Below are 16,392 nucleotides of genomic sequence, written 5' to 3' on the forward strand. Positions count from 1 at the left end.
CTGCCAGGAGACTGGTTGAAGCTGACTGGAATTTGAACAACGGTTTCTGAAAATATCTACTCTTTACAACTGTGTGGACAGGGTTGGGCAACTGGACAGGGTTGGGCAAAGATACATTAAAATGTATTTTAAAATAAAATAACTTTAGGTGTATCGAAATAAACTACAAAATACAGCAGCCACACCATGTATCCACATAATCTATATTTTTATATTTTAAAGTACTTTTACAAGGGAGCATGACATTTCTTTGCAAACATCATTAATTTTCTCTGTTCTTCACCATTACACTGACTCAGTTGATTAAGTAAACAATGTTTGATAGCGACAGCTTTTCTCTGCCCGAGTCATGCAATAAAACAGACACTAACACATCAAATATTCACACATAATCCTTGTGATCTCCCAGATGAAGGTTACTTGTAAAATAACCAACACTTTAATGTTTAACAGCTTGCAAATGACTCATTATTGTATACTAATTGAATTACTTGGTGTTTGGTAACGAAGGGCTGCTTTGCATCAGCAACACTGACTCAATGACAAACAAGTCATTAATAAGATCTCAACTGATGGCACACGTATTCATCGCAACAAATTTTTAAATAATAAATCGTTTGATTGTTAATCATAAATATAATATATTATGGGCCAGGCAGTCATTCATGCAATGGTATGCAAAATCATGATTCTGCTAAACAGCTCAATTAGGGTACAGTATTTGGCAATCAAATATTTAATTATCGATCATTGGACTCCTATTTGAAAGCTGACAGCCTGCACGTTTCTTACCTTCACCACCTTCTTTCATATGGATCAGTTTTGTGTTCTGAGCTTAACAAGTCTGGGAAAACTACTGAGATTTTTATGATTTTATGATGCCATCATGTAGACTTCCTATAAAGGATTTTAATACAACAAAAGTATAAAACACAAAAATCCATTTTCATCAACCCAATCAAATACAAATGACAAAATCCTATTTTATATTTGACATTTATGTATCATAAATATCCCTGATTTCCTGTCAGAAACAGAAACAGCCCAAGTACAAGAATCTGAAGCTACAGAGGGCACAGTGTCACTGAATATTAAGAATTTCTTTTCTATCTTCAGTAGATACAGAAAGGTCTCCTGATTAAAGGGAAGTGTGTGTAGAAGCTGAGTGTATTAAAAAAAGCCTTTACACATACTGGGAATTTAAGATTCGCTTTATTTAATTGCCTTATATTGGAAGAGGGGTCATTTTAGAGGCATTTTTCAAGCCAACTTTCCTGAGGTTTCTTTCTGCCCGCCTCACTCACTCTCTCTCTCCCTCCCTCCTCCCTGCCTTCCTCCCTTCCTCCATCCTTTCCGCGCAAACACGCTGCTTTCTCACAGTCACTCAGTGGCGGTGCACTTTCGTGGAAACACCGTGTTGTGTGTGTTTTTGCTTCTGGAGTCTGTAGTCTACACGGCAGCATCGCTTCTGTCCCTTAGCAGCTTCTGCGTGGAGGCGAGTCGGTATGTCGGCGTGAGCCTAAGGAAAGACCTAAAGGGCGTTCGCGTTCCTCGAAGTGATCATGAAGTCCCCGCGCCTCTGGATCCTTCTCGGGGTAATGACCGCATGTCAGCAGCTCGCCACTTCTGCCACATACGGTACGTCATTAAACACGCACACGCACTCAGGCGTCTTTAGGGTCGGGGGGCTGCGGATTTGCGTTAAACCAGAGTGCACAAATTATAATCCCTTTTTCACCCATGGAGCTCTTACTATCCTTAAGCAAAAAAAAAAAACCCATGCATGTTTTTTTTTTCTTTCAACATACCAAAACCAAACTATTTTGGGTTGTTGTTTTTCTCCTGCAGCATTACGCATGCGTTTATCGTGACTGCAGCTGGAATCACAGCTCAGAACTTACATTTTTTTCTTGTTTATTTTTTTTATCTTATGACGTCAGAAAGCAATTTCAAGTAGTGCAGGGAAAAAAAAAAAAAAAAAACGTGACCTAGCTTCATCCAATCCAAATGAGCCCTCTGCATTATTATTATTATTATCATTATTATTATTATTATTATTATTATCTAACCCAAATCTCAATTTAAGCAGGACCACTGTGTCATTTCCTGTATGGACAGGACTTGGCAAAGACTTTGTTGTTGTAAACAACTGTTGCAAGGCAAGCTATTTATACAGCTTACCCTGCGTTTTCTAGTCGACGCAAAAAAAAAAAAAAAAAAAAGACTTTCTGCAATAAAGATGGCATCCCTTTTTTTCCTCTCCTCCCCACAGGCCCTTCTGCATGCACTATGACTCATCCATGAAGCTGATCCAGTCACTGATGTGTTCATTCTGTCAGTGTAGAAATGTAGAGTGCGCACACAAACACACACACACACACACACACACACACACACACACTCATTCATGTATGTATGATGTATGTACGTATGTAAATATATATATATATATATATATATATATATATATATATATATATATATATATAATTTGTGTGTATAGTGTGTTTATGTGTGTGTGTGTGTGTGTGCGTGTGTACATGTAAATGCCTTAACAGTCACTATAAGCTCAAATCAGAAACCTCTGAGAGCTGTACATCTTTGCCAAGTATCATTTTAGTCTTAATAATAAGCAAATCTGGGCTCACATTGTGCAATTTTAAACTGGTTTTGCAGTTGCAAAAAAAAAAAAGAGCTTTTAAATATAATGTAATGTGCTCATTGGCAAACAATTTCAAACTTCTTGCTGTGTCTGAAATGAGTGTGTTGCCATCTCAGTGTGGCTGCTGCTACCATGATATAACTGCTAAAGTCCATCATCACAGGATCAGGTGAAACATACAGAAGGCTATAAATACTGTATTAGCCATGAGTTAAAGCATAAACAGAACATGCTAAGGGAGAGAAATACATTCTTGCCTTCACACAAATGTTTGTATTCATGCATCCCTGTTTTCTATTACTTCTTTCGGCTGCTCCCATCAGGGGGTCGCCACAGCGGATCATCCTTCTCCATACTGTATCTTCCTCCTTCAAATCAACTGCATGTCTTCCCTCACCACATCCATAAACCGCCTCTTTAGCCTTCCTCTTTACCTCCTTCCTGGCGGCTCCATCCTCTGCACCATGTCCAAAATATCTCAGTCGGGCATCTCTCACTTTGTCCCCAAAACATCCTACATGCATCCTACTCCCCTATAATAATCTCATTTCTAATCCTGTCCATCCTTGTCACTCCCAATGAAAATCTCAGCATCTTCAACTCTGCCAGCTCCACCCTCAGCCTAGTTTTTACTACTCTTTCCAATAACTTCATAGTGTGACTGATCAACTTTATTCCCCTGTAGTTACTGCAGGTCTGCACTTATCCTTAAGATCAGTACCAGCACACTCCTTCTCCATTCCTCAGGCATCCTCTCACCTTCCAAAATCTTATTAAACAATTTGGTTAAAAAATCCACTGCCATCTCTCCTAAACATCTCCAGTATTCTACCAGAATGTCACCAGGTCCAACCCACTTTCCACTATTCATCCTCTTAATCGCTGCTCTCACTTTCTCCTTACTGATCCTATCCACTTCCAGCGTTACCATCTCCACACCATCCAACCTTCTCTCTCTCTCATTTTCCTTGTTCATCAGCTGCTCAAAATACTCCCTCCATCTTCTCAACACACTCTCCTCACTAGTCAACACATTTCCATCTCCATCCTTTATTGCTCTAACTTCATCTAACTAACATCCTTTATTGGTTCATCCTTTATTGCTCTAACTACAAATAATTTTCTCCTTTCTCCTCCTCTCCAACTTCTCATACAGCTCCTCATATGCCTTTTCCATTGCTTTTGCCACATCTTTTACCCATCAACTCCTCATCACCTTTGTTCCCTTCACCAAAATGGCCATTAAAGTCCCAATCTTTGTTTTCTAGGTACACTCTCCACCACTTCATCTAACTCACTTCAGATCCCTGTTTTTTTTTTTTTACATGAGCCTGGATTTACTACAAAAAATATTGTGCTGATGGTTTTTAAAATCAGACCTGAAAAAATGTAAAAAGTGTTAATATTACCCCAACCTCTGTCCCCCAATTCCCATGTCTTTGGATCTAAATACAGTCTGTTTTAGTCCAGTTCAGCTTGCCAAGGCATGGCCATGCAGCTGTGTACAGATGTATTTCAGCACCATGGATAGTGACTGCAGTCCTATTGGTCCCACATTTACACGGCTGGCCTATAAAAACTGTGTGTGTGTGTGTGTGTGTGTGTGTGTGTGTGTGTGTGTGTGTGTGTGTGTGTGTGTGTTTTGTTTGTGCAAATCCCTTGCGAAACATGCCTTGTACTCCCTCAGCATATGGTAGACCAGTCAGCTATTCACAGCATTTGGTTTGCGATATTGTGTGACCCTCGTTTTCTGGCATGCGTATGCGCTCTGCATCTGCAATCTGGCCTTTTTTTGCTGGTTGACTCACCTCTAATGAGTTGTCTCACATCACACCATCAGTGTGGGAATGTCGAATTATGTGTCCTTTCAGAACTAAATAGGAATGCAGTACATTTTTAAACTGTTTGTATATGAAGACATGGCTTGTCCTCTATGCTGCACTTTACTGGTTGCGTACAAAGTAAGGAGATTAATTCCTTTTAAGTACAATTATTATCCAACTGTCTGGGTCATGTGATTGACAAGTAAAAGCTTATGAGATAAAGGTAATGGTGCAGAACACTTAGCTGTTGCTGTAGTTTATTACATTTAACGGATGTTCATTTGCTGACTGCTCACTTCATTACAGCCTCATTGTACAACACCCATCCATTACCTATTTTACTGTCAGGCATACAGATGGGCGACAAAGTCAAGGGGAAATGGTGGCTGTGTTATGCTGTGAGGGCCATTTAGGGTTTACTGGTCCCCTTAAAACAGGTATACTAAACTCATTATAAGTCTATTGTGACCTAGCTGGACAAAGCAAATCGGTTTATCGAATAAACGAATGAACATTTTTTTTTAAAATGTGATAATTTATAACCATTTATTCGTTTTATTCTACCACAATAATGAAACAAATAGGATGTTATATTTATAGGTAAAGAGGATATACACTTGTCTTCTGTCTGTGTCTCCTCCTTCACTCACTTTTCCCTACCTATTTTTCTTTCTCTTAATTTTTTCGCCCCTCAGTTTTTGTATGTTTCTCTCACACATTCTCCCTCAAGTGAGCTCCAGAATAGTCAAGCTGAAATACAGAGGAGGTGCCCACTGCAGGCTCTAAAAACAGAACAGAGAAGAAAATGTCATGGAACTCCCACTCTATAACCAAGTTTAGTACTTCGAATTAATTATACATGCAGTGTGTGCATCTGCACACGATTTGTAGATCTGTAGTTTATCTCCGCCTAAACAGCTATGAATATGGCTAAATCGCAAACAGAATGTCCATGTTTGAGATTTTGATCTCACATTTCATATTAGAACAACAAGGTCTGGTGATGTTTGTTCTTTCCGCAATGGTGACCATGCACTTTGTAAGCACTGTTTGCCTGTTACTAGGGTGCCAGGTGACTGATGGTGCCTGATAAGCCTGCTTCTGGCGAATCAATTTAGGCTTCGGAGGTTAAGGATTTAGCAAGTGAATGGAAATTTACAAATGATATGGACAGGTGGTCAGTCACATGTTCTGATCAACACTTACCTGGTGAATGAGATTCCCTGGATTGTGACAGGTAGCGGAACGGCTTAAAGGTCACTTATGCTTATCAAACAGGACACACACACACACATACACAAACAATAGAGCATGCAACAGGATTGAAACCCCAATATTTTATCTCCAGAACTAATTACCTTCTCTCTAACGGCTGGTCTTCTGTTATCTTTTGTTCTGCTGTTTGTTCTTCCTTATGCACAATCTACCTGTTTTTTTCTTCATTCACACTCACTTATCTCCACCCCCTCCCTCTGTCTTTCTCTGTCTGTCACTCAGGATGTTTGTTTGATGGGGGTCTTTGCACCAATGGTCAGGTCTGTTGGGATGGTGAGTATGCATGCAGACAGCATTCTCATTCTGAATACATATTCAACCTGATATCCTGTAAAAGATGAATTTGTCAAAATAGACCCAAATATGAAATTGTCATATGTCACATGCTCCTTTTTTTATCACTTTCCTTTTCATATTTCTGTATTTATTTTTCGTTCTTTGCACTGACCAGAAGGTTTCAAATAATATTTTTATACACCATTGTTTTATATGCTCCTCTATGTGTGTAAAATATCTAAACAAAACCGCAAATTACTCCATAAACACGGCCTTTTATGATCACCTGGTTTTATCCAGTGATGGGAACCTTTAAGCATTTTCATTACAACTGTGATTTTAAAACGACAAACTGAACATCTTTCATTCAAGGTTTTGAGGAAAGTAAGAAAGATATGAGAGAGGGAAGTAGGGAAAGTGAGTTGCAGTGACATTTCTACAGTTACTTAAGTTCTTAAATAATATCGAATTCACACATCTTCTTCTTCTCCTTCTTCTCCTTCTTCTGTCTCCATACCCCCCTGTCCTCTACATCTGCCTCCTTTAAACCAACTACCTGCATGTCTTCTCTCACCACATCCATAAACCTCCTCTTTGGCCTTCCTCTTTTCCTCCTTCCTGGTGGCTCCATCCTCAGCATTCTCCTACCGATATACCCCATGTCCCTCTTCTGCACATGTCCAAACATCTCAATCTCACCTCCCTCACCTTGTCTCCAAACTGTCCTACATGCGCCGTCCCTCTAATAAACTCATTTCTAATCCTGTCCATCCTTGTCACTCCCAACGAAAACCTCAACATCTTCAGCTCTGCTTCCTCCAGCTCCACCTCCTGTCTTTTAGTCAATGCCACTGTCTCTAAACCGTACAACATCGCAGGTCTCACCACAGTCCTATAAACTTTCCCTTTCACTCTTGCAGAAATGTTGAATCCACACATACTGTGTACAAACAGTGCACAATGCAAGGGTTTTTAGATTTGTATGTGTACTTGGATTTTGTTCAGAATAAACATAAATGAATGCCTTTTGCATGTGAAAACACAGCGATCACCAAACTTTATTGCACCATGGACCAGTTTTATGCAAGACAATTATGCAGGTGCATAACTAAGCACAATAATGTGCATATTGTAATTCAGTTATACATATTATATGATTTAATTATGTAATTACATATAGAATGAAACTATAACTTTTACTCACAAAAAGTTTTTATCCTTTATAGGACTGTGGGACCTGCGATGTTGTATGGTTTAGAGACAGTGGCATTGAGTAAAAGACAGGAGGCGGAGCTGGAGGTAGCAGAGCTGAAGATGTTGAGGTTTTCGTTGGGAGTGATGAGGATAGACAGGATTAGAAATGAGTTTATTAGAGGGACAGCGCATGTAGGACGTTTTGGAGACAAGGTGAGGGACGCAAGATTGACATTGTTTAGACATGTGCAGAGGAGGGACATGGGGTATATCGGTAGGAGAATGCTGAGGATGGAGCCACCAGGAAGAAGGAAAAGAGGAAGGCCAAGGAGGAGGTTTATGGATGTGGTGAGGGAAGACTTGCAGGTAGTTGTTTTGAAAGAGGCAGATGTAGAGGACAGAGTAGCATGGAGACGGATGATCCGCTGTGGCGACCCTTAATAGAAAAAAAAAAGAAGAAGAAGTTGTTTGTATACTATACAAATTACGGCTGTCAAAATTTGTGTTAATAATTTTTAACGGCACTTATACATTTTCAACGGCACTAATTTTATTAACGCATGATTAATGTAGCATGCATTTCTGTTTGACAATTTTTATTTAAAAATAATGAAATAATAAAAGAGGCTAAATTAAAACCTTCAACACAACAAAACCTTTAATGCAATCTATTCACGACATCCTTTCATTACTCAGATATATATAAAAAATTTTTACATATTTAATATCTAAACATTTATTTTACTGATGTGCCAAGTTTTAATTTAAGCACCAAAATCTGTGATTCACACATCTGGCACTTTATACCGTCCGTGTGGAAACATACGAAAAGTTCTGTTTGGTGTCCTGATGATTTATATAAATTAAAACATCATAATTTTTATTTATTTATCCTAGCTGCCCTATCATCTTTAAATGTAAACTGGTTTGTGTAAGTAAATTGCTTAGTTCAAAGAAAGAGAAGTAATGTGATCCTGGTATGTTATTTTATCATTTGCCTAATAGACCTGAAGAAGTTATCTGAAAAACATATATGACCTTTGAAACATGTCTAGTTTTCATGCTTTAGGTTGAGTAAGGTTTCACTAATAATAAACATACATTTGCATAAAGCATCCGTAGTTGTCTGTGTTGATGTTGATTAGATTACTAAAAACTTGAAAAGTCTTAATTTAAGGTACATTTGGAACATATAAAAATGTGTGATTAAGTTGCGATTAATCACGAGTTGACTCATGACATAAATATTTCAATCGATTGACAGCCCACATATAAATATATAATATATTTAGATATATTATATGTTTTATGGATGTGGTGAAATAATATGGAGTAGGATGATTTGCTGTGGCGACCCCTAATGGGAGCAGCCGTTAGATGAAGATGAAGATTTAGATATATTATTTATATTATAAATATAATATAGCTTATATTTATATAATACAAATGTTTTTTTGTTTTTTTTGTCCAGCCCGGTACTGGTCCATGAGCCGGTGTTTGGTTTGGGGAACCCCTGTACTAACAGATCCCTAGTACATGCATTGATGTTTATTTAGTATTTGCAAGCTTTTAACCTTTCCGCCCCACTCCCTATTATGCACAAACACTTTCACAAGTCACAAGTCACAAATATTGATCATAGACATCAATTGCAGAAAAAGCAATTAAAAGGTGCAACAAGAAGCACAAACACTTAATGGTAGTTAAAATTTTAGCCAGTTTTTATAAATTGAACTGTCTGACAGTGTTTTAGATTATTATATGTTGTGACTTTCTTTTATTTTTGTATTGGTTCTTTGAGCAAAAGTACTCATTTTAAAGCCCCAATAAGCAGTCAAAGCTTTGTTTATGCCTTTTGAGTTACCCCTACTGATGACTTATATTCAAACAACCTGCTTTCTTTGGAGTATAAAAGTAAACATGGCATGCTCTTGGCAAGCTTACGACAATTTGACTGAGTAAAAAAAAAGTAATAACTCTGTAGTTATTGTTCTATTTAGAATAAGTAGCACTAATCATCTTATGCATACTTATGGATGTACAGTGGGTAAAATAACGTATTGAACATGTCTCAATATTTCTCAGAAAATATATTTCTAAAGGTGCTATTTACATGAAATTGTTACCAGATGTTGGTAACAACCCATGCAATCCGCACATACAAAGGAATCAAACCATACATGTCCATAAATTAAGTTACGTGTAATGAAGTGAAATGACACAGGGAAAAAGTATTAAACACATAAAGAAAGAAAGGTGAAAAAAGGCATGGAAAACCAAGACACCAGCTAAAATCAATCAGTAATTAGAAAGCAATCCTGCCCAGTGTCAGTGCAAATTAATATCAGCTGGTTCAATCACACACTGGTGGCCTATATAAAGGTGTCCCATTACCAAGGTGTCACACAAGAAACATCTCATGATGGGTAAAAGCAAAGAGCTTTCTCAAAGAGCTTCACAACCTTATTGTTGCAAAACATACTGATGGCATTGGTGATGGATTTCTAAACTTCTGAATGTTCCAGTGAGCACCGTTGGGGCGATAATCCAGAAGCTGAAAGAACATTTCACCATAAAGCGGCCACAATCAGATGCTCCTCGCAAGATTTCCGACAGAGAAATGAAAAAATATCAGAAGAGTTGTCCAAGAGCCAAGGATCACTTGTGGAGAGCTTCAGAAAGACCTGGAATTAGCAGGTACAATCGTTTCAAAGAAAACAATAAGTAATACACTGAACCGCCATGGCCTGTGTGCACGCTCACCACGCAAGACTCTGTTTAAAAAAAACAACAACATATTGAAGCTTGTTTAAAGTTTGCTACACAACATACACAACAAGCCTGTGAAATACTGGGATAATATAGTCTGGTCAGATGAGACCAAAATTGAACTCTTATGGATGCCATATCATGTTTGGAGAAAAATGTCACTGCAGATCACCCCAAAAACATCATACCAACAGTAAGGTTTGGTGTTGAGAACATCATAGTGTGGGGCTGTTTTTCAGCATACAATACTGGCAAACATATAATTAAAAGAATGTACAGAGACATTTCTGATAAAAGTCTGCTGCCATCTACCAGGATGATAAAGATGAAAGGAGGTCAGACATTTCAGCAAGAAAACGATCTCAAATACACAGCCAAGAAAACTCTCAATTGGTTTCAGAAAAAGAAAATAAAGCTGCTAGAATGGTCCAATCACCTGACTTGAATGCCATCAAAGATCTTTAGAAAGACCTAAAGATCAGAGTTCATAGAAGAGGCCACAGAACATTGAAGATTTTACGACTGTTTATGTAAAAGAATGGGCTAAAATCACACCTGAGCAATGTGTGCAACTAGTTTCTCCATTCAGGAGGCGTCTTGAAGCTGTCATTACCAACAAAAGCTTTGGTATAAAGTATTAAATACAGTATGTTCAATACTTTTTCTCTGTGTCATTTCACATTATTACACAACTTAATTAATGGACATGTATGGTTTGATTTCTTTGTATGTGTGGATTTAATGGGAGGTTACCAACATCTCATTTCATGTCAATAGCATGTTTAGAAATATATCTACTGAGAAAAATGGTGAGGTGTTCAATACTTATTTTACCCTCTGTATATGCTATGTTCTGTCTTTGTAATTCCAGATGAGTTGTTTGGGCAGTGTCTTACACAGCAGCAAGAGAGATTTCACTACAGGGTGACTGCAGGCTTACTGGACAGACTACAGTCTTTACTGCAAATGCTCATGAGAAAAGGTCTAATCACAAACACACACACCTTTTCATTATGGTAATTTGAACCTGTATGTTTAATGCTGATCTTCCACAATGCTTAGAAGTGTATTCAATGCCATAAGAACAGCCCATGATATAAACATCACAGTAAAATACTATATTCCATCTGCTAATTTAAAAAATATATAAATGTTACCACAGTAACAGTAGGTATTTTTATAATTTGTTTGTACAATGTTTTTTGTAGGACTGACCTGGCAGGATGAAGCCACCCAATTGATCGTAGATAAGGAACTTAGCATGGTTTTAAAGATCCCACTGTCATCTGCTGTGAAGAATACACCCTCCTCAAAGTAAGATTTAAGTCTATAGAAAGGAGATGGAACAGAAATCATGCCAGTAAAAGCATAAAGGGGCCTGCTTATTTTATTCACAGTATCTACATTTTCTGATTTCACAGTCCCCTATGTTATGCATTACTACAACACTTGATATACAGAACATAATTTTATGCTAGCTCCTACATAATAGGTTACATGCAGTAAATCAAGTAAATCACCTCCAAAAATCTATCAATCTAATCTAAAAACACTCGCTCACTCAGGAAATCATAATGTAGCACTCCTCCCAGACCTGAATGCACTCTTATACGGACAATACATTACCTTACTCACAGTCCATTTTCCTACCAGCAGTGATTTTACCCTGAACTGAACTCTATGATAGACTAATGAATTACTAAATAAAATCAGCCTATACCAGTCAGCCTTATCCTCTCAGATGTCTGCGTACCTCCATAAGTAACATCTCTAGGGAAGTATCCAGTGTTGTCCTTATCCACTTACCGTGATCTTTCCCTCCTGTCTTCTTCCGCCTCCGCAAAAGCGAACAGGAAGATGACTAGCTGAATAACAGGTAAAGCCAAGTGTGTTGCTTAATATTCTATTTGCAAACATGTCGATTTAATTTTGAGACTTCCCTACGGCTACGGGCAACACAGGTCCTAGGCTCCCAGGAAAAATCCACGGTCTTCTTGTGCTTGATTACTCGAACCTTGATCTCAGCTTTCCACTTCCTCTTGTTCCACCAAACAACCTAAAGTGGTCATGTCCATGATCTGACTTCCTGAGTTAATAGATAAAGTTAAAGTCATCAGTAAATATACTGTACATTCTATGGACAAAATATGTGCCTACCTGACTATAAGATGTGCAAGGACACATCTAGTCCCCATTTCCTATTATAATAATCTTTTCTACAAAGAGGTTCAACTAAAATTTGGATTGTGCTTTCGTAAACTCAGGAGATGTAGGTGTGGTGAGGAGGCCTGGGGTGCAGACATCTTTTCAGTTAATTTTAAAGCTGTTTAATAGGGTAAGATCCTCCACTACAACCCATGTAAAGTATCTGGCCGAAACCAGAGAACCACATATCTCTTGCCTTTTATTTCTAGAATTTTTTTTAGCTACGGATACATAGAACTTTTTTCTTTCTGTACAAATACAAGTAAGTTTTTTGCTGATGTTTGATTCAGATTCAAAAATGAGTAACCAACTTACAGTAAATAAAAAAACTACACAAAATTTTAAAATAGCAGAAAACAATCAGAATTTTTCAAGAAAATAAAAACCTAGTTGCATAAGTGTACACAACCTTAACCTTTTGATTGTATTAAAGCCCTCACACTCATAACATCTTACCTTATTCTCCCCCTCTTCTATTGATTAAGCTGTCTAGAGCCACCAGATTCATGCCCCTACAGATTTTCAAGCAAATATATAGTAGGTCTTGGCTCTAGTTGGGGCATTCCGAAGTGTTGATCTTTTGGCAAAACCATTTCCTTCGTTTAATTATGGATGTGTGCTTTGGGTTGCTGTTGTGCTTGAAAGGGGAAATTCCTTTTCATCATCATCATTCTAGCAATTGCCTGAAGGCTAAGAAAAACAGCTCCAAAGCAGGAAGCTACCACCACCATGTTTGGTTCTTTTGGTGATTTTTATTGTTTTTTTTTTCTGCCAAATATAGCTTTTTTAAATTATGACCAAAAAGTTGTACCTTACCTATAAAACATTTTACAACATGGTTTGGGGGGATTGAGGTGGGTGTGGATTTTTCTTTTTGTGAGATATGACTTTCACCTAGCGATCATTCCCCATTGGTTATACCATGTGCAGACTACTAGCAATTGTTGTCACATCCAGAAAGTGACCACAATATTTGCAATATAATTATAGCTACATTAATATTGCTGTAGACATGTATATTGCCTTACATTGGGGCCCAATAAATATTTGTCCTTCTTGTAAAAATTATGTAGCGATATCTATTCTAGGCAATGTTACCATGGTGTTCCATTTTGGTTTTGGAAATCTTTTGTTCCCCCCTCCTGACAGAGAAAACAGAGCATGTTATTGTATAAACAATGTTATTGTATGTTTCCACTGTGTCTTCTGTAGTTTTAATCAATCAGTGGTGTAATTAAACATTTATTCAGCTCTGCATATGCTAGTTGCTGCTGTGTTCTACTAGAAACAAGTTATGCTCAGTGTTAAGATGTTTAAGATGTCTGATTAAAAGAGATGCTAGGGTTTCTCTAAGATCTGACCATGCAGAACAGCTTGAGCCAACGTGGTCACTGAAAATGATCACGAGGTGCTGTGAATTGCACTTTGATTTAAGTGTCGACACAATTTCATCTATTCTCATTTTCATTCTGTCCAGATCTGGTGAAGGTCCAGCAGACCAGCTAAACCCCAAACTCCAGCACTACATGGACTACATGATTGTTGAGCCTCCTCAGTCCTCCCTTCACAGGCAAAGCCTGGAACCTTATACCTACCAAAAGGTTAGAACACATATGTATACACTCAGAAAGGTGTTGACCCTGTTTAAACCCTTGCTTTCTTTTTTTACACCTTTACCTTATTTCCATTTGTGGATTGTTTTCTCACCATGTAGTATGGTTACCAAGATGATGAGGAGCGCTCTTTAAACCTGGTGGATGGAAACATGTACCCATCATCTTCCTCCAGAGTGACAAGGCCCCGCCCTAATGCTTTGGATAAGGACACCCAGCTGCTTCAGGATTTGATGTCTCTTCTTCTCTCCTCTCCTGCACAAGCCACAACTCGCCACCGGGTGGCGACACCCCTCTCCACATCACCTTTCTTCCAAGGGTTGGATTTCCCACTTGGGAACATGGACATGGACATGGGAGGTAGTAGCCAGGAACAGAAGAAGAAGTCCTCCAAGGAGTATAGGCCTGGTAATGAAGGTGAGAACTGGGAGCTGGGAAGTGGGTTAACTGTAGGGAAGGTTTTTAAAGCATGCGGTGTGGCCACAGCTCAGCCAAGAGTTGCATTATTAACCATAGGATACAACACAGTGCAGCCCATTATTATAATTCTTGTTTTGATTCTATTCACAATCAAATTGAAGTGGAACAGTGACTTGGGTATTAATGTGCTGAATATTTAATTATTTCCCATTTAAATTGACATTCTCCAGCAGTCATGCGTGTTTTAATAAAAGACTGTCTTGAATAGAAAAATATAATCCACAGAAAGATAAAGGAATTCATTCAAGGTCAGGTTGCTGTTTGCTTAAAATGGAATAATGGAAGAATGGAGGAATAGAATAGCTGCTCCTGAGCTGCACTAGCTCATTAATGAAACATCTTGTTATGGGTATTGGTGTGGATGCTGGCCTGCTTCACTGGTCTTCGCTGATGTGATGCTCTGACATGACCATAGAACCTGAGCTCTTGCTGAATTTTTAATGAACAAATGTGACAAATGTTTAGACCCTTGTTTTCCCACAAGACAGCAGGCAATCGACTACATTTCGGCAGTTGTAAGTATTAAACGTGGTTAATATTTATGATTTTAAATCAGGTTTGATGTGATTTGAAGTATGGGTTAGGATTGGAATTTACACACCCTATATAATCTTGGTAATGAAATGCACTATACAGACAAAAAAAAAACTGGTACACATGACATTTCCACTCGTATGTGGGAGGCACACGATTTTTTAACCACCTTTTGATGCAACAGCATTCAGTTTTCTTGTCACTTAAACTACCAGACAAAATCATGTTTAAAACCAATGCCCCTGTGCTGAAAGTCAGCTTCATTAACATATGGTATACATGGGTTGAAGTGGAAGATCTTGAGTGGCCTGCTTTGGAATTGGAACAGATTGCACCCCCGGCCTTCTCGTGTCTTCATTAGTACCTAACCTTACTCATGCCCTTGTGGCTGAACAAGCACAAATCTCCACAACCGCAATCCAAAGTCTCTTCCCAGGAGAGTGGAGGTTGTTATAACAGTAGATGGACTGAATGTGGAATGGGATGTTCAAAAAGCACACAGCACAATTTTATGATCAGGTGTCTAAGATTGTATTCGTCTAAGATTTGTATTCGTTATACACTAGTGTAGCACAGGCATACAGATCTTATATGGGGACAAAATGAGAAAATCAATCCCAATTATCAAGCTAATTTTATGTAAAAGTAAAAGCCAAATTTTCATATTGTCTAATATTTTCTGCATGTTGGCTGTTTTTAATGCAGACCCCACTCAACAGAGTCTAAATAAGCTGCTAATGCAGCATGGCTTTGATCTGACTAATTTGAACCCCAGAGAAATGGAAAGTCTCTTCACTGTCCTGGACCTCCTGCAGAATGAACCTCCAATCCCACACAATCAGGGTGATTCACAGCTGCTGCTAATTTGTTCACTTATTGAAAAAGGCTATTGAGTTCGGTGATTTTTCAACACAGCAATAACAGCTCACTCTTTCGTTTTCCACAGATCATAAGGTGGATCCGTCCACACCACAGAAGGTAGTTAGTGATTTCATGAATTTCAGCATGTGACTGATCACAACAATGTTATGCAATCAGGTATGCAAATTTGTTTCCTTTTCACAGATGATCACTGAGGGAGAAATGACACACATGGTGCAAAAAGCTCCAGTACCAGCAATTTCACCCCCTTCCACTTTTGCTATGGAGGGTTCCATCAATGATGTATCTTCAAAAACTAATGATATTAAAGAGGAGGAGAGAGTAGAGCCTCCTGCCGCTTTGCTAAAACAGGAGAAGGGGTGGAAGGTAGAGGAAAAGGAGTGGAAAGGAGTTCCCAATACATCACCAGCGAAAAATCAAACCAAATACAAAGAAGAGTATGGATATATTGTTACAAACAAGAGGTACAACCATTGCCACGTGGTTCATCAGTGTTTAAGTAACTCACTGCACATTTCCAGATCATTCATCCCATTCTTCTTAATGGCATCAAAACACCTTACACTGAATGGGAATGTTGGTGTTTGTGGGTTTTTTATGTACTTTGTGGTGCCTGTAGTTGTATGTGGCATGTCAATGTGTGTCTCTACAGTCCCCTTTCTCTGTTTGATGGCGTTCG

General features: G+C 38.4%; 1 protein-coding gene across 5 annotated transcripts in view; it reads left to right on the forward strand.

The window, feature by feature from the left end:
* The first annotated feature begins 1,195 nt into the window (after window positions 1-1,195).
* ptprnb (protein tyrosine phosphatase receptor type Nb) overlaps window positions 1,196-16,392 on the forward strand; it is a 32,059-nt gene continuing 16,862 nt past the window's right edge. The window contains exons 1-10 of one of the 5 annotated variants that reach the window (XM_046870923.1): window positions 1,196-1,638; window positions 5,983-6,033; window positions 10,871-10,981; window positions 11,208-11,313; window positions 13,682-13,805; window positions 13,919-14,234; window positions 15,537-15,674; window positions 15,778-15,809; window positions 15,897-16,177; window positions 16,366-16,392. The exon at window positions 16,366-16,392 is cut by the window's right edge and continues 60 nt beyond it. In XM_046870923.1, coding sequence (XP_046726879.1) covers window positions 1,563-1,638; window positions 5,983-6,033; window positions 10,871-10,981; window positions 11,208-11,313; window positions 13,682-13,805; window positions 13,919-14,234; window positions 15,537-15,674; window positions 15,778-15,809; window positions 15,897-16,177; window positions 16,366-16,392 — 1,262 coding nt within the window. In that variant the 5' untranslated portion in view covers window positions 1,196-1,562. The remainder of the gene's footprint in view (window positions 1,639-5,982; window positions 6,034-10,870; window positions 10,982-11,207; window positions 11,314-13,681; window positions 13,806-13,918; window positions 14,235-15,536; window positions 15,675-15,777; window positions 15,810-15,896; window positions 16,178-16,365) is intronic. The other 4 variants (XM_046870596.1, XM_046870679.1, XM_046870841.1 and 1 more) reach the window with 4 other exon arrangements.

This window comes from Silurus meridionalis, chromosome 1 (genome assembly GCF_014805685.1).
Source record: "Silurus meridionalis isolate SWU-2019-XX chromosome 1, ASM1480568v1, whole genome shotgun sequence".
Taxonomy (NCBI): domain Eukaryota; kingdom Metazoa; phylum Chordata; class Actinopteri; order Siluriformes; family Siluridae; genus Silurus; species Silurus meridionalis.